The 24633-nt window shown below is 49.3% G+C and overlaps 1 protein-coding gene across 1 annotated transcript; it reads right to left on the bottom strand.

Annotated features, from left to right (window-relative positions):
- Positions 1 to 2536: 2536 nt before the first annotated feature.
- RRM1 (ribonucleotide reductase catalytic subunit M1) lies at positions 2537 to 23213 on the bottom strand. The gene is made up of 19 exons (XM_064441649.1): positions 23018 to 23213; positions 21607 to 21695; positions 18223 to 18400; positions 17643 to 17743; positions 16941 to 17000; positions 15595 to 15634; positions 14546 to 14708; positions 13820 to 13961; positions 13093 to 13176; positions 12290 to 12451; positions 11630 to 11709; positions 10957 to 11158; positions 9740 to 9889; positions 7926 to 8147; positions 7437 to 7513; positions 6455 to 6590; positions 5090 to 5185; positions 4131 to 4319; positions 2537 to 3805 (listed from the first exon to the last, which is right to left on the bottom strand). The coding sequence occupies exons 1-19, from the start codon at positions 23034 to 23036 to the stop codon at positions 3617 to 3619; spliced, it is 2379 nt and encodes a 792-aa protein (XP_064297719.1). The 5' UTR covers positions 23037 to 23213; the 3' UTR covers positions 2537 to 3616.
- Between the last annotated feature and the right edge of the window lie 1420 nt (positions 23214 to 24633).

The following is a 24633-nucleotide window of genomic DNA, read 5'->3' as shown; positions in this document are numbered from 1 at the left end:
GCTGTGGACGGACAGCTGGACACTTACAGAAATGACCGTGGAGGTGGCGGGTCTGGGTGTGACGCTCGCCTAGATGGGCCAAGCCCACACCTGCCATGAGCGTGTCCCTCACAGCCGGAGATGGGGTAACCCCCACCTTCCTGACAGGCCCACCTTCCTTACACTAAAGGAGGGGAGATTCAGACTGGATCGAAGGGAGAAATGTTTTACGCTGCGGGTGGTGAGACACTGGCCCAGGGTGCCCCGAGAGGTGGGCGATGCCCCATCCCTGGGCACATCCCAGGTGAGGCTGGACGGGCTCTGAGCGACCTGATGGAGCTGAAGATGTCCCTGCCCATGGCAGGGGGTTGGACTGTCCTGTCCTCCCTGTCCTTCAGACTGACTTTTGGTCTGACTCACAGGAATTTTAGCCTTTTGGTTGCCATGTCCTGTTATCAGCAAGAGGCAGGCTCCTCTTCCAGGCGACATGGACAGTCGCTCCCCAGGAGCGCCTTGGGCCAAGGCAGGCGTCGATCCCTGCCTCGTGGCCTGAGGGAGATGTGCAGGCGGTCTCACACCTCCAGTTCAGCTTTAGAAGGACAAAAGGGCAGCGAGCGCTGGCTGGCTGGAGAGGGCCCTGGCTATGGAGTGCACGAGGCTGAAGGGAAGGGTCTCAGCCCGCCTCTTTGCTCAGGATCTCCCCTGACCCCATCGGGCAGCCCACGCTCAGCATGTTACCCCTATGAACCATTAGCTTCCCTCATTCTCCCCCCGCTCCAGGAACCACACACAGCCAAGGAGCCACCAGTCTGGGTCTCCAGCATTTAAATCCCTTTTGTGTTTGGTTTTTTTCTCCTCCTCATAGCTCAGAGCCATTTCCTAGAGAGCAGCAGCACCTTGCTGTCAAGCGGGGAGATGTTCAAGAGGGAAACAATCTGTTCAGGGTTGCTTTAGCCCAACCACAGCAGAGGTAACAGAAACCTGTTTCAGAAAAGGAGCAAAACTGACCCTACTCAAGCAATGACAGAGCACTTCCCTGGCTAGGGATAGCAGTTGGGGATTGAGGAAACAGCAGCAGGAACGTCTGGTTGGTCTGTAAGGAAATAAGAGTTTGTCAGAACAGCGCAGGCGGCAGGAGACGGCCCAAAGGCCAGGCAAGCAGCAGCCAGGGCAGCGGTTAAGGACGAATTGCGCACTGCAGAGAGACGGCGGCTCCCGAGGCCTCCCTCCGCCCCCCAAAGGAGCATCAGCATTCAGCGCAACTCCCGCTCCCCACCCCAGCACCTCTCTAACTGCCTCTCCTTTCTGCCTAGCGGGAAGCATCAGCTGCCTTCACGCTTCCCCCAGGAGACCAGATCAGGCAGGAGCGCTGATTTCAACAGCACTCCTGTTCAGGAGTGCCTCAAAGAGAGGCAGCAGCAAAAGCAAACTGCGAGAACGGGAGAGTCTAGGCTGCAGGGTGCTCTGGGATCTACTCCTGTTTACACAGGGACACGTTAACGGTGCGGTATCCAGTTACACCCAACCCCAAAAACCCTCCTTGTGATGCTTGAGAAGCAAAGGGTTCTTCGACTGAGCAACAGCTTACTGCTGACCTGGCCGCAGAAGACGTGCCCAGCTTTGGGCCGCCCTGCCCTCGGCTGCACGAGATCCCACGCTGGTCCGGAGCAGCCACAGTGTCGCCAGCCCGGCCTGCGCTCTACCGTCGAGACAGCAAAGGGCCACCGCCGGACGGGCGGCGGAGGGGAAAGGACCCCCGATCCCTCCCACTGAAGCTCTCCAGCACACAAGTGAGGACAGATAGGCACAAGCGTCGTCATAACTTCACCAAACCCACCCATCGCAGCCTCAGCAGCCGCTCCTCGGCCGATCTTTGCCTCTAGCCCATGCCTTCCCGCGCACCTGTTGACAGCCTAACACATCGCCTCTCAGTTCTCACTCAGCTCCCTCTGCCCCACCAACAGGTGAGGTTAGCATGTTCTGCAGGAGGGAGTCTGCTTCCCCACCAGCCCTGCTCCAGCCCTTGCAGCTTCTGAACTTCCCAAAACCCGCCCAGAAGAGGATTTTCCTATTCTAAAGGCCCTCTCCCCTCAGAACCTTTTTGGTGAAATTTCTTGGGTGGCACGGCTGCCAGGAGTGCCGTGATTAGACACAACGGCCTTCCCTTGGGAAGTTCCTCCCTCTGCTTCCAAGGCGTTTGCGGTGGTGCCCTACAACAGAATCCGGGAGAAGAAACAGGGCAAGGGCTGGACTGAAAAACCAAGACGCAGGAGTTCAAGCGTAGGCCCAGGTTTGCCCTGTGCACCCAGCGTACCTCCTTTGCACGCTACTGAAACGCACACTCGGCATTACTTCAGCCCCCTCCTCCCGTTCACCTTCAGCCCAGAGCTTCAAAACAACACAAAGAAACAGACGCCCTACTGGGTTAAGCACGGCTGCCCCGGCAAATACCGGGTTCCACTTACGCGCTTCATTTTACACAAGAGCCTTCACAGTCCTCTGGAAGGGACTGTGCGCAGGGGGTGCGGGGCTCACAGACAAGGCACCAGCCTCCAGCTGCTACAATCCACTTTTAATCAAAAAAAGAAAAAGTTCCAAGATACCACTGCTCATTCCTTTGACATTCCACATTTTATTGAGTTTGGCTGGATTAAAGGGTTAGTTGTGTGGTGCATGAATTCAATAAATATTTAAGAACTGAGTGATGAAAACCCATCGCGTTAGAGCAGGCAGTTCAAGATCAAATAACTAGCCAGGGTGGATAAATGCAACTCTTGAAGAAAAGATGGCGTGTGCACTTCAGAGGGCTTTCTGGCCAAGGACAGCAGGGAGGCCCCTTACCAGCAAACTGAGTGAGAAATTAGAGTGGGTTTTTAATACAGAATAAACCACGCTGCAGCAGCTCTGCCCTTTCCCGGTCAGAACTGAAAAGGAGCCTTTGCCAAGCACAGTGCTCTGCCCCGTCAGGCTGGATGGAGAAGACGAGCTCTCCAGGCAGCAAGGCACCTACCACCAGTCTGCACCTTTAAAAAGCTTTTTGGAAAAGGAAGAGGAGGGGACAAGGGGAGCAAGAACTGGTGGGAGAAAGGTCTCACCGGCAGGTGTGCACATGCTCTGGCTTTCTAACCTTAACAGAAATTGCTCCTTTGTCACGACAGACAGCATGGCAAGCGCGCGACACGCCTAGCCTAGGGATGTTTTCCTGCTGTCCTATCACAGCAAAGGAGGAGATACCAGTCAGGTCCGCTTCCTCCTCTGAAGACAGGAGTAACAGTCTTTAGAAAATGAAAAGAATTGTCTGAAGCCCTCAGGACAGATCTTTAAGGTAAGTGGCATTAACACCTTCCCTGCCTTCCGGATGAAGCCCTGCCTATAGGATTCATTGTAAGACCATGCAAGAGCACTTAAGTTTTCAGGAAGCCCAGCTACTAAAGCAATATACAAACTTCTTATGCACCCTATCCATACCTGTGCACCAACCCCCAGGTGGATGGGGAGCCTACAATACACTAGTATGATCACCCCTCCTGCCACAGTTCCAGCAAGCCTCTACATCCTGAAGTTACACTAGATGCTTCTGTCCTAGAAGGACCCCAGCAAGGTAGAAGGGCTTTGCTGGCACCGCAGGGCAGATCCATTAGGAGCCACACATCATACACTCATCCCGGTTCTCCAGGGAGCACACCATGGCTGCTTTATTCCTCTCCTTCTCCTCCTCTTCCTTGGAGGCCTTCTCCCGCTCTCTGAGTTTCTCTTTGTTCAGGGTGAACTGGATGGGGTTAGCAGCTGGTTTTGTCCTTAGGTAGTACATGCCAGTCTTCAGACCCTGCGGAGCAAAGGCATGGGACCAGCTGGCGGTCAGGCAAGCAATACAGCCGAATTCTGAGCCGCTGAGGCCAGCCCCCCTCAGTCCGTAGCACCGCACCGGCCTCACGGCGGGGTCTGGCAGTCAGGAATAACGGGTGCAATGCCACAAGCACCCCCTGCTTTACTGCTCTAGAGAGATACTCCACTAGTAAGACTGGATTCTTGGAAGGAAACGACAGTTTACCCTTCTAAGAATCAGTGAGACCAACTTTTCATGAAAGAACTTATCAGCCCCCTGTGCTATCTGCTCTGAACAAGCCCCCCACGCAGCCCCTCCCCGATACCTGCTTCCACCCGTAGAAGTGCATGCTGGTCAGTTTGCCGTAGTTGGGTTCTGCGATGTGGATGTTGAGAGACTGGCTCTGATCGATGAAAGCGCCTCTGTCTGCTGCCATCTTGAGGATAGTTTTCTGGGAGATCTCCCACACTGTCTTATAGAGTTGCTTCAGGTCATCAGGAATCTCAGGTATATTCTAAAATGAACAGGAAGAGTTTTCCAGTGTGGTGTAACCAGTGACTGCCCAAACGTTCGTATTTATAAACCAAATTCTTCACCAATTGCTGAGGCTTCAGCAATCCTGACCAGAACTACGGCTTTTTGCAGCTGAACTCTTATCACCTTACTTGCTGAAACAGGACAGCTTATTTGGGGGAATTTGAGAGGAAAAAAGCTGTTTGCAAACAGACAATTACTATTTTGTCCTTAACAGTTGGGAGGTCTTACAAAAAGCAATCCAACACTTCGCAAGCACGCACGACTCCACACACAACAGTCACAACAGCGTTTCAAACTCCACAGCACAAATGATTCATCCCACACAGACTCTTCTATAGGTGACTTCTGGATCGGGATGCCATATATTCCTGTCTCGAGCCTACTCCCTACTATGAAATTACCCCTTTATAATCTTTATGATAATGGGAATCCAAACATTTGCAGAATTTGTATAAAGTAGCACAGCCTGACTGGTATTTGTTCTAGCAATAATTAGTAGCGCATTTCCATTGGGCTTCTCCAGCACACGGGCAGGCTCCAGCAGGAACAAATTACCACTGAGATCAGACACATCCCCTCATATTTCTAATGGAAATGCTACATGTTAGAGCTTTTCCTCCCCAAGTCACTCACATACAGAAGACCTCAAAAGCACTGTGTGGCAAATAAGCTCCGCAGCCACGCAGCCATCACTTCCCAGGCCGGTAGGAATCCCTGCACCATTATTCTCCCCGTTTTCACACACACCTGGATAGAGCCGTTGCGGGCAATGATTTGGTTTTTCATCTCCTCATTCCACAGGCCCCTCTCCGTGAGATCTTTCAACAAGTGCGGATTCACAACCTGTAAGGGGCAAAGGCCAAAGAATGAAAGCGCTGTATGTTCTGCCCAGCTACAGGTCCTGCCTTATGGCACAGACACACCTCCCTAGAGGAGGCAAATCCACCCGATGTGCACGGGTTTTTACGTGATTAGACAAGACCTTGCAGAGCACTGACAAACTTTCACTCTTCAGTCAGCACTGAGGTACGCATGCAGATGGCCAGGCTAGGCCCAAGGTTAAAACAAGAGGGTAACAAATGTGAGGTGCTGCTGGCTGTTGCAAACACAGAAGGCTGGCTGCGACGCCTGGCTGACACCAACCTGGGGCTAAACCTGTAGGACAGTAACGGGAGAAATTACTGGACATTACAAATGTGAAAGGGGGGTGTATGGAACTCCCCTGCGTGAGGAATGCCAGAAGAGGTAAAAGGGAGAGATCTTGACTTATACCAGGGCCACTGACCACAACCTGAATTACTAAATAAGGGTGTAAACAGTCATCAAGCCTGGGATCAGAAGGGGAAAGAACAAAACAGGTGCAGGCTGTTTATTTGGGAGGAAAAAAACCAGTGAACATTTGCTTGCTGGCACTGTTTGGGGATACCTGTCCAGCTGCCCTGCACCTGACCTACACAGCGGAGCAGGTTAATAAACCCCTTGTTCTAACCTCACCACGTGTCTGATCTGATCCCGCAGGCGGGGGGAAACAGAGTGCTTTCCCTAACGGCGATGAGGGGACGTAGGGCAGACCAGACCTCCCTAACAGTTAAGATAGTCCCCTTGCCTCAGCAAAGCGCTCTTTGCTAACTCCAGCCTCCAGAACTCAAACTGTTTCATACTCTTTCCTAAATGACAGACCCCTGTGGATCTGTAAAGGTTTTACCCGATCTCTTCAGATTTGTTCAGTGCTTTACACACAGCTCTCTGGTCTCAGTTACTCTTCCCATAGCATGCACGTCCCTTCCATAATCTCACTAATCATCACTCATTTAGCAAGTCCTCCTGCAGACCATCCTGAGGCCTCATAAAGGTCTTTTCCAGACAAAAGCGGCACGTCTTTACAATTTCACCTATCCCACAATGATTGTTGGGGAACATGCAAAACTGTACTACTACAGCACATAGTACAGGCTAGATGTTCCCCCTGGCGCTTTCGGCCTTCGGCATAAAACATCTAACTGAACTGAGTTACCAAGTGTGAGGCCTCCACCTGGTCTTTGTCAGTGAAATGACTTTGACATCAAAGATATGAAAAGAGAAAAGCTCTTTTCCCACAGCTGCCTCGCTTACCTGAAACTCTCCTGAGAGGACTCTGCGTGTGTAGATGTTACTGGTATAGGGCTCGATGGATTCGTTATTGCCCAAGATCTGAGCAGTAGAAGCAGTTGGCATGGGGGAAAGGAGAAGGCTGTTTCTGACACCGTATCTAGTAACAACAGCCAAAGGTTAGAAAGCTTCAACCAAGTGAGACAAGGCAGAGAAGACCCAAGAACAGCACAGTTATATACCGCCTGCAAAGAGCTAAGAGGGCGAGCACAGGGAACTCTCAGCTCATACACTCAGGAATCTCACCTTCTCAGGGTAACCTGCAAACCCTCAGATTACCTCCAGCAAGAAAAGGGAAGCTCCACTAAACTTATAACGTAGCTCAACATGGAAGCATAACTAAAGTCTTTGCTATTTTCATCTTTAATCAGAGGCTTTCCCAAACTATTTAGTCATGAGAAAGGATGCAGAGGAACAAAAATCTGTCAGGCACAACTCTGCAGCACTCAGGCAAAACCAAAACGAGCAGCCCATGAAGAGCCTGAGACCTCTCTGTACACGAGGCAGTAGAAAGATCTACTAAATTTAAAAATTAGGCCCACACAAATTGAATAAATACATTACAGGCACTTCACGCTTTAACGATTCCCGTCTTCAGGATGTCCAAGGCTCAGCTGCTTGTCCGTCAGTGGGAAAGAGTTCCCAAGCCTGGCTGACTGCCTCACTCACCACTACTTTTGTTTAACCGGAACACAAACCATTCTGCTGGTGCATCCGAGAGGAATTAAAAGCTCAGCTACAGCAGAGTCTAGGCGGTGGGCTCTCTCTGGCTTGTAAGAGCAAACACGAAACAAAACCATTCACAAAACAGTTCTGAAGAAAGATCTACTGGGGCAGGGGGAAACACATAAGACCATTTCCACACTTGCGCCCTCTTTTGTTTTCAGTCAGTCAGAACATAGCGAATGTGTTTTACCTCTAATACAAACTGTGCAAGACTACTCACTTGGCAATCTTCTCCTTTAAAGCCTTCCAGTCCCAAAGATCAGACGGGGTGACATTCCACATGTCGTACTGAAGAATCTGAAGAACACAGGTGTAGTCCAAATTAGACAGGGCGCTCTTTTCTCCATGTTTTACAGATCACATTGTAAATTGACCCCGTTATTCCTATTAACGATTCCCTACAGTTCAGCCTCGGCAAAGTTCCTGTATCATAATCTTACGAGCACTCTGTCTTTGTCTAAAGGGGACAGCCAGCACAGGCTAAGTCTTACTTGCTTTCCTTGCTCTCTGCACCTTAGTTTAACTCATGCATTTCCCACTGCACTTAGGAAGCCAAACGATGGAGGAAAACTCAAGCACATTTGTATTGTGGCGATATTATCAGCCTACGGTGTTTCAGTGCGTCTCCTTCTGTACCAAAGACCAGCACAGTCCCATTATCTGCTTTGCATAGCTTTGGCCCTGACACAGGACAGTTTCTGGTACTTACTCCTTTGCTGACAGGAGAACCCTCATATGTTTCGTACGGTCCTTGCTCCTTGGCAAGTTCACAGCTGGCTTCCAAAGCACCGTAATAAATAGTCTCAAAAATTTGCTGGTTCAAGTGCTGGGCCTCGGGGCTTTCAAAGGGGTACCTCATCAAGATGAAAGCGTCTGCCAGGCCCTGCACACCAATGCCAATGGGACGATGGCGTCTGTTGGAGCGTTCAGCCTGCACAGCATTCAAGCAAAGAGAATAATTACCTTTAGCAGAACTACATAGAACCATAAAATAAACTAGGAGCACTGAGAGGAATTCTCATCCATGCCACTGCTTTAACTTTTACAGGCCTTCCATTCTGCTGCGACAACCCACCTTCCACCTCTGCCCAGTTCCCCACTATTTGCTGCCAAAAAAGGACTGTTGTGGTTCAGCCCCAGTCGGCAGCTAAACACCCAGGCAGCCGCTCGCTCACTGCCCCCACCCCTGTGGGACGGGGGAGAGAATCGGAAGAGCAAAAGCAAAAACAAAAAACCTTGTGGGTTGAGATAAGAACAGTTTAATAATTAAAATAAAACAATAATTATAATGATTATTATAATAACCATATAATAAAAAGGAAAAGGGAAAAAGAAAAAAAACCAAAACCACAAACGACACAACCGCTCACCACCCGCCGACCGACGCTGCCTGTCCCCGAGCCAAAATCGCTGCCTCCCTCCCCCGGCCAGCACCCCCCAGGTAACACACTAGGCGTGATGTTACATGGTATGGAACATCCCTTTGGCCAGTTTGGATCCGTGCTCTCGGCTGTGCCCCCTCCCCTCCCGGCCTCCCATGCACCTGGCAGAGCATGGGAAGCTGGAAAAGCCCTCGACTAGTACACGCACTGCCCAGCAACAACCAAAACATCGGTGTGTTATCAGCACTGTTTTCATATTAAGTCCAAAGCACAGCACTGGGCCAGCTGCAGTGAAGAAAATTATCCCTATCCCAGCTAAAACCATGGCAGTGGGGCAGGAATTTGGGGACCCAGATCAAGTTTGTTAGAGCGAATAGTGATTTTAACTGCTCACCCTGACACACAGAGGGAGCCATGATTTAGAAGTGAAAACTAAGCACTTTTGAACAAAAAAACAAAAACTAAAAAAAAAAAAAAAAACAAAAAAACCCCCAGGTCCATGAAGGCATTTAGACTCATGCACTCAAATTGTACACACTAGAAAAATCTGATCTTCATTGGGTTTGGCTTTGCACTTTGGGTGTTTGCTTACTCCCTCCCCTCCAACGCCCAGCTCTGCTGCTTGCCTTTCTATGTTCCTGCAGCGCAACAAACCCTGCTCCCATTCCTCTTCAACAGTTACCAACCCTCTCCCCGCCTTCCTTCCGGAAAGCTCTCTAATGCACCCCCCCAAAAATGCATACAACCAACTACTCAAGGCTGAGTTACACCTTCCTGGGATCCTTCCAGGATCCTTCTCTCTGTTCCACCTTCCACTCTACCCCTAGTGCTGTTCTGTGCCTTATGGAAATCCACATGCACGAAAAGAATTCTAACTGCAGAACCATCTCAAGGGGAGGCTTTTTCTACAACTGCTTCACTAAGGAACAGTTCTGGGTTGAAGCTTAAGAAGTCACTAACGACGGGTCGCATCTGCAGACAGGCAGTTAACGCAACTCCCAACCATTAGCCCAAACAGGTTTACAAGATGCCTCACGAGTGCCTTCTGCCCGAGGCCGGAGCGGGGCCGCCACAGAACAACAGGCCCTGTCACCGGGCTCTCAGCATGCCGGCAGCCCCGTGCCGGCAGCCCAGCACTCACCTCCGGCACGGGGTAGTAGTTGATATCGATGATTTTGTTCAGGTTTCGGACAATCACTTTAGTGACTTCAGCTAGCTTCTTGAAATCATACGTATGCTCTGAAGTGACGTACATGTTCAGGGCTATAGAGGCCAAATTACACACTGCAACCTGTAGAGAAAATATAGTGAAAACAGGCATCCAGCCAACACCCCATGCAAAAAACAATCTCAGTCCCAGAGCACGCTCTGTATCCAAACTACGTGGAAACAAAGAACACCAAGCAACATACAAGGCTGGAAAAATGCACTCCTCATTTCTCTGCTATCTTATGGGTTGCAAAAGGGTAACAACAATTCAAAAAGGTTTAGTAGATATCAACATCACCATAAAAATTAAATTTCTCTGGCTCGGTCAATCCTGTTGCCTGTAAGCCATCCTTCCAGCAACTAAGCCTAACCATTTCTTGTCTTGCCAGAACCAGCAGCTGATCTCAGTGAGATCCAGCCTATATTAGGGCATTCTTTTTAACAATTTTTAACACTAATATTATTTCCAACCCCAGGAGAATTGAAACAAGCAAGCTAAAATTTCCTGTGCAGTGCAGGCAGGCAAGATAAGCTCTTCATCTCTTCTAGACTATTCGGGATGTTAAGAACATGCCAAAGAGCGTGAGCTAAAGAACAACCAGTGGCTCAGGCAGTAGAAACTGGTACTTTCAGTTACAACAGCCTCAAGAGCTTTACTGAACTAGAAATTCCCCATGCTGTACTAGCACTAACTCATTCCGTGCCCTTCCTTCGCCTTTGTGAGCAATGCTGCGGTACAAACATAGCACGTCCGTAGAGCACCAAGATTAGGGTAGTACACAGGGAACTCGGGGGGAATTGACACTGAAATGTAAGTCTTGGGGTAAGAGAGGTAGAGTTTTCCTAAATCACTAGCCAAAGAGAGGCTTACTTCAGCTACCAGCAAGCCAAAGAGCTCACTTCTCCCCCAAGCTTTCAGAGGTTCACTTTGATGGGTATCTTGTTTTATACCAAATCCTCTATGGGAGTAGTAAGGGAGGGGAAACCCACACACAGAGTCAGGGCAAGCGCTGTAAGTACCCTAGCCAATATATCCCGAGCCAAAACATGCCCACAATATTCTCAGCTACCCATTCACTTCCCCAGCCAACAGTCAGACGTATTCTAGAGAGCTTTCCTAAATGCTCTAAGTTCCTGTTCTCCACCTACCTCGTCTTTGCTGGTATACTCCACTATTTCTGTACACAGATTGCTGCATTTGATGGTCCCCAAGTTCTGCTGATTGCTCTTCCGGTTGCAAGAGTCTTTGTACAGCATGTACGGCGTGCCGGTCTCTGTCTGAGACTCGATGATGGCGTACCAGAGCTGCTGGGCCTTCACCACTCTGCGGACACGGCCTTGCTTCTCATAACTGCAACAGGACACGTGTTGTTGCTTAGTAATTCCCAGAAACAGCAGTGAAAGACAATAATTTTTAACACAACATCAGGTTCCCAGGCAGGCAAGACCCCATTCACTTCTGAACTGTGTGAACTCTGAACTGTCATTGTTCAAAGCAAACAGAAATCTTTCACTGCAACACCCTATACAACTCCTTCAAAACAAAACCATCGACCGCTTTAAGCAGGGATCACTTCAGAATTTCCCTCTAACAAGCTAAAACAATCACTCATACCTAGTTCTATCTTGAGCAGGTCAAAGTTTGAAGCAAACAGTAAGCAGAGTTCCCCATCTTTGTCTTTTTATCAGTCTGATAAAGGAACTCGCTGACCACTTATGAGCCAACACCAGGAGCCTGTGCTTTGGCTCCCAGATACCGCACGTCAAGGGCAGTCCTGTGAATGGATGACCACTGCTAGAAAAATCTAGTCACTTTTCTTACCTCTCATATAGTTTCTCAAATTCCTCTCCCCAAACTTCATCTAGGCCAGGACACTCATTGGGACACATTAAGGACCAGTCCTGTAAGAAAGAAAAATATTCAGAGAAAAATCTTTAGGCACCCTGTTCATTAAAGACATTCAACTTCACCAGCAGATCCTGCTGTAAACAGAAATATGCAAACTACCCTTCCCACCCTGAAAAAGTAGGGACCAACTCTGCCAGCAGACATGGGGAATGTATTTATCAGATCACTCAGGTTTATGTAAAAATTAATTATATGAACATTTATGACGAAACGGCATTTTAGCCTTGAAATGACTGGTTCCCAAGCTACAGCCCATTTTAAAGTAAATACAAGCAGTCACATGAAGATCAATTTACTAAGAATATTCTGATGCTTTAAGGAAAGTCCAGAGTACAAATTTAGTATAATAGCACCAGCACATGAGCCATGGACTGAAGCAAAGTATCCCACTGGAGTTCTCCACCTCCATTCTCCACCCGCACAGCCTAGCTCTCAAGTAAGGTGAGGCAGCTCTTTCAGGAGGTTCCTTTGCCGCTAGGAAGAGAGCTCTGCAGCCCTTCGTGAACTCCAGCCCAGGGCTGATCACCTGTTTCTCCATTAACAGACCTATTCTGCACCAATCAAGCTTCTTACCTGGTTGGTTTCAACTCGCTTCATGAAGAGGTCAGGAATCCAGAGGGCAAAGAAGAGGTCTCTGGCTCGTTGCTCTTCTTTTCCAGTGTTCTTCTTTAAGTCAAGAAACTCAAAGATGTCCAAATGCCATGGCTCCAGGTAGATGGCAAAAGCCCCGGGTCTCTGATACGTAAAACAGAGTCAAGATCAGAACAAATTGCCCTTGAAAATAAAATCCCCTGCACTGCTCCTGAGTGCACACAATACCCTAAACTAACTGGAGCTTCGTTTTATAGTCTCATTAAGGCAATTTCAATACGTTTTTTTGCATTACTGTCACTTACTTATTGGAACTATGCCATGTTACTAGTTTCAGATTCTCAATAACAATGCTTTAGTACCAAAAATATATTTCCTCTGTGTAAACAGGAGCTTGACAAACCTTAGATCTACTAACTGAGTCATGTCTCCATTGACCTCTGGACTACGTGAAGACAAAGGATACAGATCAAGAAGCTTTCTACAGTCATCCGCCTTAATTCACTACAGTCAGTGCAAGAGGCTGACCTAACATGGCTGACCTAACACGTGCACTTCACGCAGCAGATGTACACCAAGATATACCTGCATGATAACATGCTTAGTGGAAGGGGAACACCAGAATGTCAAAAAGAAGGGGAGAAAATGCCCTATTTTAATTATATGTGACCTGCAACCATTTCATCACCTTGCTGATGTTACTGGGTCAGTCTTTCACAGACGTGGAACCTCTCCCTCCGACCTGAGGTTCCCTTCTTAACCCTAATTTAATGGAAAGCCAGTACCTTGTTTCCACCTTGATCCACGTAACGGGCAGTGTTGTTGTAGACCCTCAGCATCGGAACAAGCCCATTGGAATTCCCATTTGTCTGCAGAGGCACAGGAAAACCATCAATACTGAAAAGCAACTGCCTGAAGAGATGGGCCTACATTTTCTGTATGTCTCTCCGCAGCCTGCAGAACTCTTACACAGAGAGCTAGGAACTGACCACCCCAATCAGTTACTTGGTAGCCCCATCCCCCTGCCTTTTCTTAAAATAGGCGAAAACGTATATATCAGCTACTAGTCACAGAGTTAATAAAATGTACCTCCTACTTTCTTCCCTCCACATTATGTAAAGACTTGCAGAGGTTACATACACTATGGCAAAAAAAACCCCAAACACATCCAGGGGTGATCTTGAGCAGTTCAACATACACAAAGGAGAAGGGCTAATGCACAAGTCTCTGCGCGTATTTATAGGTTGCTAACACATAAATAACTTGGAATTGTCTGATCAAACAGCGGAATAATACTCTCCTTTTGGAAGGACATCTACTAGGAAGCCAAAACACCAAGGAAAACCAACCTTTTTGCCTTAGAACATACTGAAAAGGGAAGGACTATGAAGCTAGACTGACTGCTGTGTTAAACTGACTCAGCAGAAGCACCACCGATTTGGCAACTGAAATAGAGACATTTCCTGAAACCAGAAGGTTAACCTCTGCTGGGAACGCCATCTGCACGCTTACCCCAGCAATATAGCTGCCCGTGGCTCGGATACAGCTCACAGCAAGGCCGATCCCACCAGCAGACTTTGAGATCAGCGCACACTGCTTGAGAGTGTCATAGATCCCCTCAATGCTGTCATCCTTCATGCACAGCAGGAAACAACTAACGGAAATAAACAGCTTTAGCATACGGAGGTTAAAACAAAAAAAAGTCAAGAAGTATTTCACCAGGGCTGTAGAAAACAAGGGTAAACGCTGAATCTTTAACATGCTACGCAAAGCAAATAAATGAAGCAAAACCATAGGTTGCAAAGTGGAATAAAGGACAATTTTAGACAATGTCACGAGCAATAGTTTTATCACAGATGCCTGTGTTAGCAAAGCAAAACATTTTAAAAATCATATCAATTATGCTTGCCACTTTTAGCATATTTTAGAAAACAATTACCAGGATTAATTTTGTAATGTACAGAAGACTATACAGATAAGTAACTTTTAAATAAAACATAGCCATGTGAACCGTTCCATTAGCTTTACAACCTTAGAGACACCTCTGTATTTGTCCCCAAAGACTACACTAGAGATCAAGTTAAATTTGACAGCAGCTTCTCAAAGCTTTGTAGAACAATCACAGAAACACAACTACTATTTTTAGAAGTTGGGAAAGCATTTCATTTGAACAGACCCGATCTCCAAAACTGTACCTTCATCCAGTCACGGTTAAGCAAACTCGAAAGCCAGAGGTACCTGGAAAGCTGGGGCCGGTTGGTGCCTGCGTTGAACAAGGTGGGGGAGGCGTGGGTGAACCACCTTTCAGACAGAAGATTGTAAGTTTCAATTGCAGCATCGATGTCATTTTTGTGGATCCCCACCGATACCCTCATCAACATATGCTGTGGACGCTCAGCAACTGAACACAGAAAGGAAAAGGGGAAAAGAGAATGTCAGTATGTCATTTACGATCAGTACAGACGGATGTAGAGGTCATAAGAAAAAGCTACAAATAATGTGTAACAAGCCACTCGAGAGCCATAGTTTTCATAGAATGACAGAATAATTCAGGTTGGAAGGAACCTCAGGAGGTCTCTAGTCCAATCTCCTGCTCAAAGAAGAGCCAGCTATGAGAGTCAGACCAGTTTGCTCAGGACTTCATCCAGTCAGGTTCTGAAAAGCTCAAGGACGGGGACTGCATAACCCCTCTCAACACTCTGCACCAATGCTCGATGTTCTTATGGGGAAAAAACCCACACCTGTATTAACGGTTGAAATCCAATCAAATATCCAACCAATTGCTCCTTAGGTTTATTATGTTAGAAATAACTTCTCATCCTTCTGGTGTCCTAAGGGCCTGCAATAACTGGCACTGATAGCACAGTAGCTCTTTCAACTTAAATTTATTTAAAAGTGCTGGACAGGAACGACTTCGTCTTCTAAATCCTAGATAATGTGCAGCTTTCAAAGCGCTAGGGTCCTTCAAACCGACAGGTAAAGCACAGTTGTCTGGGTCACACTGCCGGTATTTGGAACACCCAAGTAAGCTTGCCACGGTGCTGCTCTTTAACAACCAACTGTTTTTCATGCAGGCATACCACTGCCACCACAGATGCTCGACTCTTAGCCTAAGAAAAGAATGTGCACATGCCCAGAGAATGCCTACTACCAGAGTGTCACTCAATGCTTTTGCCGGAATGCTTTACGGAAAACTAGGAGGTAGCCTATTTGCCTCCTCAACCCCTGCTCTGAGCCTTGGTTTTGACTTTTAAATAACATTTTAAGCTGATACAGACAGTTCTTACCTTTTGAGTTGATTTTCAGCAAGTAGGAGCGTTCTAGAGTCTTTAGAAAGAGAGAATACATTTTAGTAGACATGCAGATTTCAGTTTAAAAAAAGAAATCCTACTAACTCCAAGCTCAAGCATCTTCATGCTCATCCTAGGCCTCAGCAGAAGCACCAACGCTGCATTCCACTCCTCTTGTCAACGGCAGAGGATATTAGGTAACTAATGACTAAAAAACCCAGAAGTCCACTGTAACATTCCAACACTCAGGACTTGTTGCGTCGGATTATGGGGTGGTGAAGCATGCAGCCGCAAGGTTCAACACTACCCCTCAACCCACAGTGAATTAAGGCTAGAAGACAAGGGAGTGTTTCTCCTCCACAACCCCACTCCTCCTTAAGTACTGTTGTACTACGATAACGCTTTCCAGACAACTTGTATCATCGTCTGCAATGCTGGGTGTTGAACACACAAAACGACAAAGCTACAGCTAAAGCAGGTGCCTTTCAAGCTTGTGCCTAATGGATTACAGCAGTAATTACAGGTGGGGGGCAGGGGGTCAAGAATTGCATATCTGTACACACAGAGAAACACACCCCCTCCTTCAAGGTCCCCTCTCTCTATCCTGCCTGCCCTGTTTCCGCAGCTGCTCCGCTCTTTACACACTCTAGTTGTTTCCTTCTTGCAAGCTACTCCCCCCAACCCAGAAGGCACCATATCAGGCGTGCTGATGGAAACTCCAGGCAAAGACCCCCATTCTTACAGAGATTCCCAGGAACTCTCTGAAGTACCCAGTGCTATGGAAAAGCCAAACGCTCTCCAGCTGACCCTCCGGAGAGCCCTAAAGCAACTCAGCAAAGAACAGCATGTTATGAGGGGAGCAGGAGGAGCAGATGGTGGGGGCACTGTCGACTGCTCTGGTTGTGGGGGAGATGTTCCAGCAGCATGGAAGACGACAAATGTGTGGGAAGACACACTGAGAACAAATGTTACACAAAACAATGGGGAAAACCAAAAATCCCTTTTTTGTTTATTAAGAATCAGATTTTTTCCTTGAGGACTGGCATGAGCTGGGAAGTTTTCAACAATATTCAGTGCTATCTGCTGCGAAACAGTCAGACCCCAACAGTTAAAACATTACAGCAGCCAAGGGTACACAGCGAAGCCAAGAAGTACATGATTCACCCAGTTAGGCAACTGCTTTGTCCAGCTACTCTTCGACTCTTTACAAAAACACTAACGTCCCACCGACTCCAGTGCCCTCCTTGCCCAAATCCAGGTGAGTCTGCAAGTATTCCCATCCTTCCCAAGACTCAGCTCCAGAACAATATCAAAACAGCTCTCTTCGTTATAATGTTTTTTACCTTAAAACCAAAGTAGTTGTAGGAGAAGTCTCTGTCATAGATAATGGCAGAATTCAGGCGCTGAGAGGAAATAATACAGAGAAAAAATTACATTTACAGTCAGCTTTTTTGTGCCTCACATTAAGGTATAACAATGCTATCATTGTTCGGCATTTCTGGCCTCGAAGCTCTAGTGAAAGTGGTATCAGATCAGAGGAATAAAGTAGGGAAGAGCACTTAGCTTGAAACAATAAATGCAGTTTGAACAACTTCTTTCCCCACGTACAATGCTCAATTGTTGGCTACATTTTACTGAAGTCTAACTAGACACTAAGAAACACAAGACAGAATCAAAATACGAACACGACTTCCCCGTAGGGACACAGACCTGGAACAACCTGAAATCAGAAACCAAACCTCACCTCTCCCTTCTGTGCAGGCAAAACAGATGGCTACAGCAAAAGGTACTTTTTCTCAAATTTGTTTTGCTTATCACGACTACGAGGACATCCGAGAAAACAGATTCTACTACAGAAACATCCTTATGTGAAGGAAATTCCTACATGCTCTCTTTTAAATTCTCCAGGACAGAGCAGTTATCACCTGCACTGGTTTCTGCATTGGCTTTTTGCCTCAAACACGGCTTGCTTAAAAATAAGAAGTAATTTATCTGAACTAGTTCACTGAATTTTTAAAACTTAGAAGTGAAAAGAAGTTACGTACATCTTTGTTGGCCAAAACTATGTCTAGAGTTTCTTTGCAGATCATGGGTGAGTGCTTCCCATTGTGAGGATTTATGTAGTTGTAGAGATCGTCCATCACATCTACAAGAGAAAGGTATTTAAAAAGGACGTGCACAGACCTATACATGCATCGCCTGTCATTTGTTTTTGAGGATCTAACATCCTCTAAAATAACTCCCTCCAGCTCCACAAACATACAACTTTTCTTCTACCTGCTCAGTATTATTACCAATCTGATAACCTTAAGAACGCACTTCTCATACAATGCTTCTTTACAGAATCTACAACACATAATAAATGGTAAAGAAAGCAGGTGCAAGCTAATTTCAATCAGTTACATTTTTCATCCATCTATTTATACAGATACTTTTCAAAAAACAGGCAATTTCATTTTCCTTGTGACATGCCTAAAACTCATGTTTTTCATCTCCATGGCATTTTTAGTCAGCCTGGGTACTTAGTAACTTCTGCTTAAGAAAGAGATTTCCATATTTATATCCTCGAAAACTCCTACTCCCTTTCTGTCTAACTGCTATCCAAGTGCCCCCAAAGAGACTTACCACTAAATACTTTCTTAGTTTCTTTGTGCAAATTGGACACTGCAATCCTTGCTGCCAGGATAGCGTAGTCGGGGTGTTTGGTGGTCAGGGTTGCAGCCGTTTCAGCAGCCAGCGTATCCAGTTCCACCGTTGTGACACCACTGTACAGCCCCTGAATCACTTTCATGGTGATCTGGGCCTGAAAAGGGAAAATGCTGGAGGTTAGCTACCTGTTGTTGGGGGACAAAAAAACCTCATGTTTAAACCATTTAAAATGTAAGATGTGCTTCGCTATAAGCGGTACTGTTCGCTCTGTCTGAATACAACAGCAAATTAAAATACCAAACCCTCCTGGTGAAGTACTGACTCCTAAAATTTTAGGGGCAGAAAGGAGAGCGAGGAAAGAGTGAAGAAAGCAGAAACTGCCAATCCAGAATCATCAACAGTTTCTTCTCTGCAGACACTTTCCTAAAGGCTAGAATAGCATGGCAGCAAAGTGCACAGGGAGAGAACTCAGATTAAAGAGTACTTGCTTGGAAATTCACAGAATCACAGAAAGTTTTGAAACTCCAAATGAAGCTTGACTTTATAAGTGCCTGATGAGAGATGGAACTGTTCCGCTTAAAATCATTTCTTGACAAGAGAAAAAAAAAAAAAACCCAACCCTGGAAGGGGTACAACGGCTTTTGCTTCATGACATAGCCTAATCTTCACCTGCCAGTTGGGAGCTTTCATGGGAAAACTTTTGCATCCACCATCTCTAAAGTATTTTCTGCTATTCTCTCAAGCACTTAGCACTGACCACTGCAACAAAGAGCATTTTCTAAACTGGGGAAGAAAGGACTGATCTAACGTGGTAACTGCCAAATATACTTGAAGTGCCAACAGCCTCACACAACCTGGACACGTAATTCTCAAACCTCACTCCCTGAAAGGAAGGCATTTTTAGTATTGGCCTATAAAGCACCCGGCACAAGACAGTCCAAGTCCAAAAGGAGAAACTCAGTCCCAGGAAGAGAGATGTCACACTCTGCTGCAGAATAAATAAGAATGCAGTGCTACGTGTAAGATTAGCTTCCTTACTAAGGCAGGGGTATTAAGACAGGTGAGGACAGGAGAGGTGCCCAAGGACTGGAGTCACTCCAGTCTTCAAAAAGGGCAAGAAGAACAACCTGGGAAACTATTGGCCAGTCAGCCTCACCTCCATCCCTGGAAAGGTGATGGAGCAGTTCATCCTGGAGGTCATCTCCAGGCATGTAGAGGACAAGAAGGTTATCAGAAATAGTAAACACGGATTCACCAAAGGAAGATCGTGCTTGACCAACCTGACAGCCTTCTATGACGGCGTGACTGGCTGGGTCAACCAAGGGAGAGCAGTGGATGTTTACCTCGACTTCAGCAAGGTGTTCACCGTAACATCCTCACAGGCAAGCTAAGGAAGTGTGGGTTGGGTGAGTGGACAGTGAGGTGGACACAGAACTGGCTCAGTAACAGAGCTCAGAGGGTCGTGATCAACAGGGCAGAGCCTGGCTGGAGGCCTGTCACTGGTGGTGCTCCCCAGGGGTCTGTGCTGGGTCCTGTCCTGGTCAGCACATTCATCAGTGACCTGGATGATGGGACAGAGCGTAACCCCAGCAAGTTCGCTGATGACCCCAAGCTGGGAGGAGCGGCTGATGCACCCGAAGGCTGTGCTGGCACCCAGCGAGTCCTGGCCAGGCTGGAGAGCTGGGCCCAGGGGAACCTCGGGGAATTCAGCAAGAGCCAGTGCAAGGTCCTGCCCCTGGGGAGGAACAGCCCCCCGCACCAGCACAGGCTGGGGGGGACCTGCTGGAGAGCGGCTCTGCTGAGAGGCCCTGGGGGTGCTGGAGGGCAGCGAGGTGGCCCTGAGCCAGCACCGGGCCCTTGGGGCCAAGGGGGCCAGCGGTGCCCTGGGGTGCATGGAAAGGAGTGTGGCCAGCAGGGCGAGGGAGGTTCTCCTCCCCCTCTGCTCTGCCCCAGTGAGGCCACATCTGGGGTGCTGCGTCCAGGTCTGGGCCCCCAGTTCAAGGACAGGGAACTGCTCAAGCAAGTCCAGCGCAGAGCTGCCAAGGGGATCAGGGGCTGGAGCATCTCCCTTGGGAGGAAAGGCTGAGAGACCTGGAGCTGTTCAGCTTGGAGAAGAGAAGGCTGAGGGGGGTCTCATCAATGTTTATAAATATCTGAAGGGTGGGTGTCAGGAGGATGATGCTGGACTCTTTTCAGCGGTGCCCAACGCCAGGCCAAGGGGCCACGGGCACAAGCTGGAACACGGGAAGTTCCACCTGAACATGAGGACAAACCCCTTCCCTGTGCGGGTGCCAGAGCAGGGGCACAGGCTGCTCAGAGAGGCTGTGGGGTCCCTTCCCTGGAGACATTCACCCCCCGCCTGGACGCGGCCCTGTGCCCCTGCTCTGGGGGTGCCTGCTCCAGCAGGGGTGGGACGGGGTGAGCTCCAGGGGTCCCTGCCAGCCCCCACCAGTCTGGGATTAAGAGTCAGGAGGACTAGGAACCTTGCTTCTGTCCTCATCATCAACTCCCCATGTCACTGAGATGAAGTCAGCACACCTTGTGTTTCAGTAACCAAGTCACTAATGCTCCCCCTCCTGCTCTCTATCAACGGCTGAAGAGCACTACCTTTTGGTGCAGAATGAATGACAAATATTTTACAGATGCAATATAAGACATGAAAACAGACTGTCAGATCTTGGAGGCAGGAAGAGCCTAAGTTGGTGACTCCAAATGAACATACTGGATCTGCACATCTGCATAAAGATCTCAGAGATCAACAGATCCACGAGGGAGTCGAGTCGCCCTCCACACAGGCTTTGGAAAAAGCAGCTTACACAAGTGGGATCAACATGCGCTCAAAATCCTACACAGCTCAAAATAAAAAAGTGGGGATATTATAATGGCATGGGGGTTCTGTCAGACAGAAAGGGCACCTTGTTTTATTGAGACAGGATCAAGAGCTACTTTCCACCTAGTATTGCTAAAGCTCTGCAGATTGAAATTGAGAGCAATCTACCAAAACCAAAGTATGTGAATTAGAGCAACAATCAATTCTTTTTTTTTTTCTTCTTTTTTTTTTTAGCACAAGAAGCTCAATTGCTTCAACAACGTTTGAGGTAAAAGCAATTTCCAACAGGTAAGCTGACTTTTTTCCCCCCACCACAGTCTCAGACTCTGTATCTGTGAAGCAAAAAAGCTCAGAAAACAATTAGAAGAAACACTTTATGAATGCATTTGCCAGGAGTTCCTGCGCAGGCTGCCACACTTGGCTTTTTCCAAGGAGAATAACCGCGTAACACCTACTCCCCACTGCTGGCTTTCAGCAGAGATCACCACAAGGGGCAGAGAACGGGACAGCAGGAAAAAGGTCAGACTCACAGGATCGACAAAGTCAGCATTGAGCCCATAGCAGAGCTTCTGGATGCGCGACGTGATCTTGTCAAACATGACACGCTCTTGGCGTCCATCTGTCAGAGAAGAGGTTACTGTCACAACAGCTCCCGTTACAACAAAGAACCAGTTAAGCACAGGATTCTCCCACCCAGCACCTCACACAGGAGCCAGCCCTCTTCTGGGGGAACCTGGGGTAGGAATCACCATGGACAAGCTGCTCAGGTTCTCTGTTCAGGCCCAAGAAGAAGAGAGGCTATCCCTCCACCCCAGCGTGTCCTTGCTTCGGGTGATCATGGGATCCCTCACTCAGAGGCCCAGGTCTCCACAGAATGAAGAAAAACAGGGAGCTCACACCACTTCAGGAGGGGGCAAGTACCTGCTCCAGGGCCAAGAAATTCCCTCCCCACTACACCTCAAACTTTGCATAAACCCAATTCTCAGGACCACTGCTGCAGAGGCGGGGAACCCAGCTGAGGGCCACCTCAGACCCCTGAAGGCTGGGGACCCCTCCGTAGGCCAAGTGTTCTCCTTAGATCGAAGATGTGGGGACAAAGCCCAGAGATCATTGCCATGGGGGTTGGGGGATGTCTCCCAAAGCAAACTGAAGGGTCTCATCCCTCACTCTTGATGTCACGGGGGAACTCCCTTGTTCCAGGGTCTTCCCCAGTGCAGACAGGGTGCTAACCCTTCACACTCAGTGCCACACAAGCTTCCCCCAAAGCAGAGGGGATCCCATCCTTCCACGGCCCATGAGGGACTCCCAAAAAGGGGGTGGGGGTTGTCCCCATCTACTCCCTTTAGGTGCCATGAGTCCCCTCCCAAAGCAGAGGGAGTTCTGTCCCCTCGCACCAGGCGCCATGAGAGGGACCCCCAAAGCAGAGGGGGTCCCATCCCCTCGCACCAGGCGCCATGAGAGGGACCCTCAAGGCAGAGAGTCCCATCCCCTCGCACCAGGCGCCATGAGAGGGACCCTCAAGGCAGAGAGTCCCATCCCCTCGCACCAGGCGCCATGAGAAGGATCCCCAAAGCAGAGGGGGTCCCGTTCCCTCGCACCAGGCGCCATGAGAGGGACCCCCAAAGCAGAGGGGGTCCCGTTCCCTCGCACCAGGCGCCATGAGAGGGACCCCCAAAGCAGAGGGGGTCCCGTTCCCTCGCACCAGGCGCCATGAGAGGGACCCCCAAAGCAGAGGGGGTCCCGTTCCCTCGCACCAGGCGCCATGAGAGGGACCCCCAAAGCAGAGGGAGTGACCCCATCCGCCCACACCCGGTGCCATGAGAGGGGACCCCCCAAAGCAGGGGGGAGGGGACCCACACACACACCCCCGGCGCCGAGGGGAGCCCCCGTGACTGGCGGTGCCCCCCACGGCGGAGGAGCCTCCATTCCTCCGTCCCTCACCCCGCTTGACGACGTGCATGGCGGCGGTCCCGGCGCGCGGTTCTCTTTCAACGGCTCCTCAGCGCCAGGCGCGGTCTAAGCGCTTCCCGCTCCCGCCAACCGCCCTGACCCCGCGGCGCCGCCGTAGCGTCCCACCCGTCTGGCTGAGGCTGCGGGCGACATCTTGCCTCCGGGCACTGCCTCCTTCTTCGCCTCCCTCCCCCACCGCCACGACTCCAGCGCTGCCGTTCACCGTTCGCAGAGCCTCGTCCCTTCCCCCATCCCCTCCTCTCCCCGCTCCTCCCGGGAAACACCGCCCCGCCAGGGAAGACCGCGCCGCTTGCCCGCTTCCAAGATGGCAGCCGACAGCCCACCTCCCCGTGGAAGGAAGCGTCGGGACGGGAAAGGGCGGTTCAGGGGGGGACATACGGGGCCCGCGAAGGGACAAAACGCCCTGGTCCTGCGATAAGCACTACAACAATAGCAATGGCAATTATAATCATACCCGGACGAATATTTAACGCGGTCCTCCAAACGAGAGGTGGTCCCACGGATCCCTTTCTGCCCGTGCCCTACGCTGAATCCCACTTCCCTGGGGCAGAGGCCTGCAGGGGCACGGCAGCCAGTGCACTGGCATGGCACCCAGCCCAGGCCCTCCCGTGAGGGGGCTGCGGCAGGGGACGGGAGGGGAGCTGGCACCCCGTCAAGGGAGAGGCCCCCAGGGGACACGCAGCCCCTGGAGGGCTCTGAAGGCCAGGGCCGGAGGACACCGAGCTGCCACCCACAGCCAAAGTGGCCGGTGCCCCAGCTGAGGGTGACATGAAGGCTGCACATCCTGCCACAGAGGCCTTTTGCGATCTCAAAAAAACGCCCATGTCCACCCTTAAAACTTCAGGATTGACAATGTTGATAAGGGAGCACCCTCCCTCTGCGCTTCGGGAGGATTGAGCCCCCTCCCTGCCCTCATGAGCAGCCACCATCTCCTGCTGCAGCGCTTGTTCCTTGCAGAGGCAGGGGGAACGTCTGGGAGTCCAGGCAGGGCTCACGGGCAGCGGCACCCAAAGCACTGCTGGGGTTTATGCACATAATCCAACCCAAAATGTCCGTAGTTCCTCTGCTCCAAATATCTTGGAAATCAGCAGCCAACCAGCAGCTGTGGCCCTGTGAGTCTGAAATGGCATGATAATATCTTGTGTTTATCATTTACAGCCTCTTCTGCACAGAGCCTGTGAAGTGGCTCTTCCCCTCCCCCAGAAGCACACCTGCCTGCAGGGGACGATGCTGAGCACCTTAACAACATGCGGGCTCATCTCTGCGAGTGGGAAAAAGGAAGCTGAGGCGAATACAGCACCGCAACGGAAACTTCGGGTTTTGCACCGTGAGAGTAAAATCACCCAATGTGCAAGTTACACTTCAGCTGAGGCTAATCCTGTGAGTCTCAGAAAGAGATCTCAGGAGCCTTGGTGGCATGAAGTGGCTGGAAATTCAATTATTTATTTCTTCTGGCCAGACCATTGTCACTTCTGACATGAGGGTGTTGATTCTATTCAGACTCAGAGCAAAAATGGCAATTACCGATTCCTCAGCACCAAGGTTTGCTTTGAAGTTACCCAGCACACCAGCAGGTCAGCCTGATC

This window comes from Phalacrocorax carbo, chromosome 1, assembly GCF_963921805.1.
Source record: "Phalacrocorax carbo chromosome 1, bPhaCar2.1, whole genome shotgun sequence".
Taxonomy (NCBI): domain Eukaryota; kingdom Metazoa; phylum Chordata; class Aves; order Suliformes; family Phalacrocoracidae; genus Phalacrocorax; species Phalacrocorax carbo.
The sequence above is the reverse complement of the archived record's forward strand: the minus strand, read 5'-3'. Positions and strand labels throughout refer to the sequence as shown.

Coding starts and splice junctions, on each gene's coding strand:
- RRM1 (XM_064441649.1), bottom strand. Junction 13,177..13,819: donor CGGGCAGCTATATTGCTGGG/GTAAGCGTGCAG, acceptor GTGCCTCTGCAG/ACAAATGGGAATTCCAATGG. Junction 11,710..12,289: donor AGCGAGTTGAAACCAACCAG/GTAAGAAGCTTG, acceptor TCTTTCTTACAG/GACTGGTCCTTAATGTGTCC.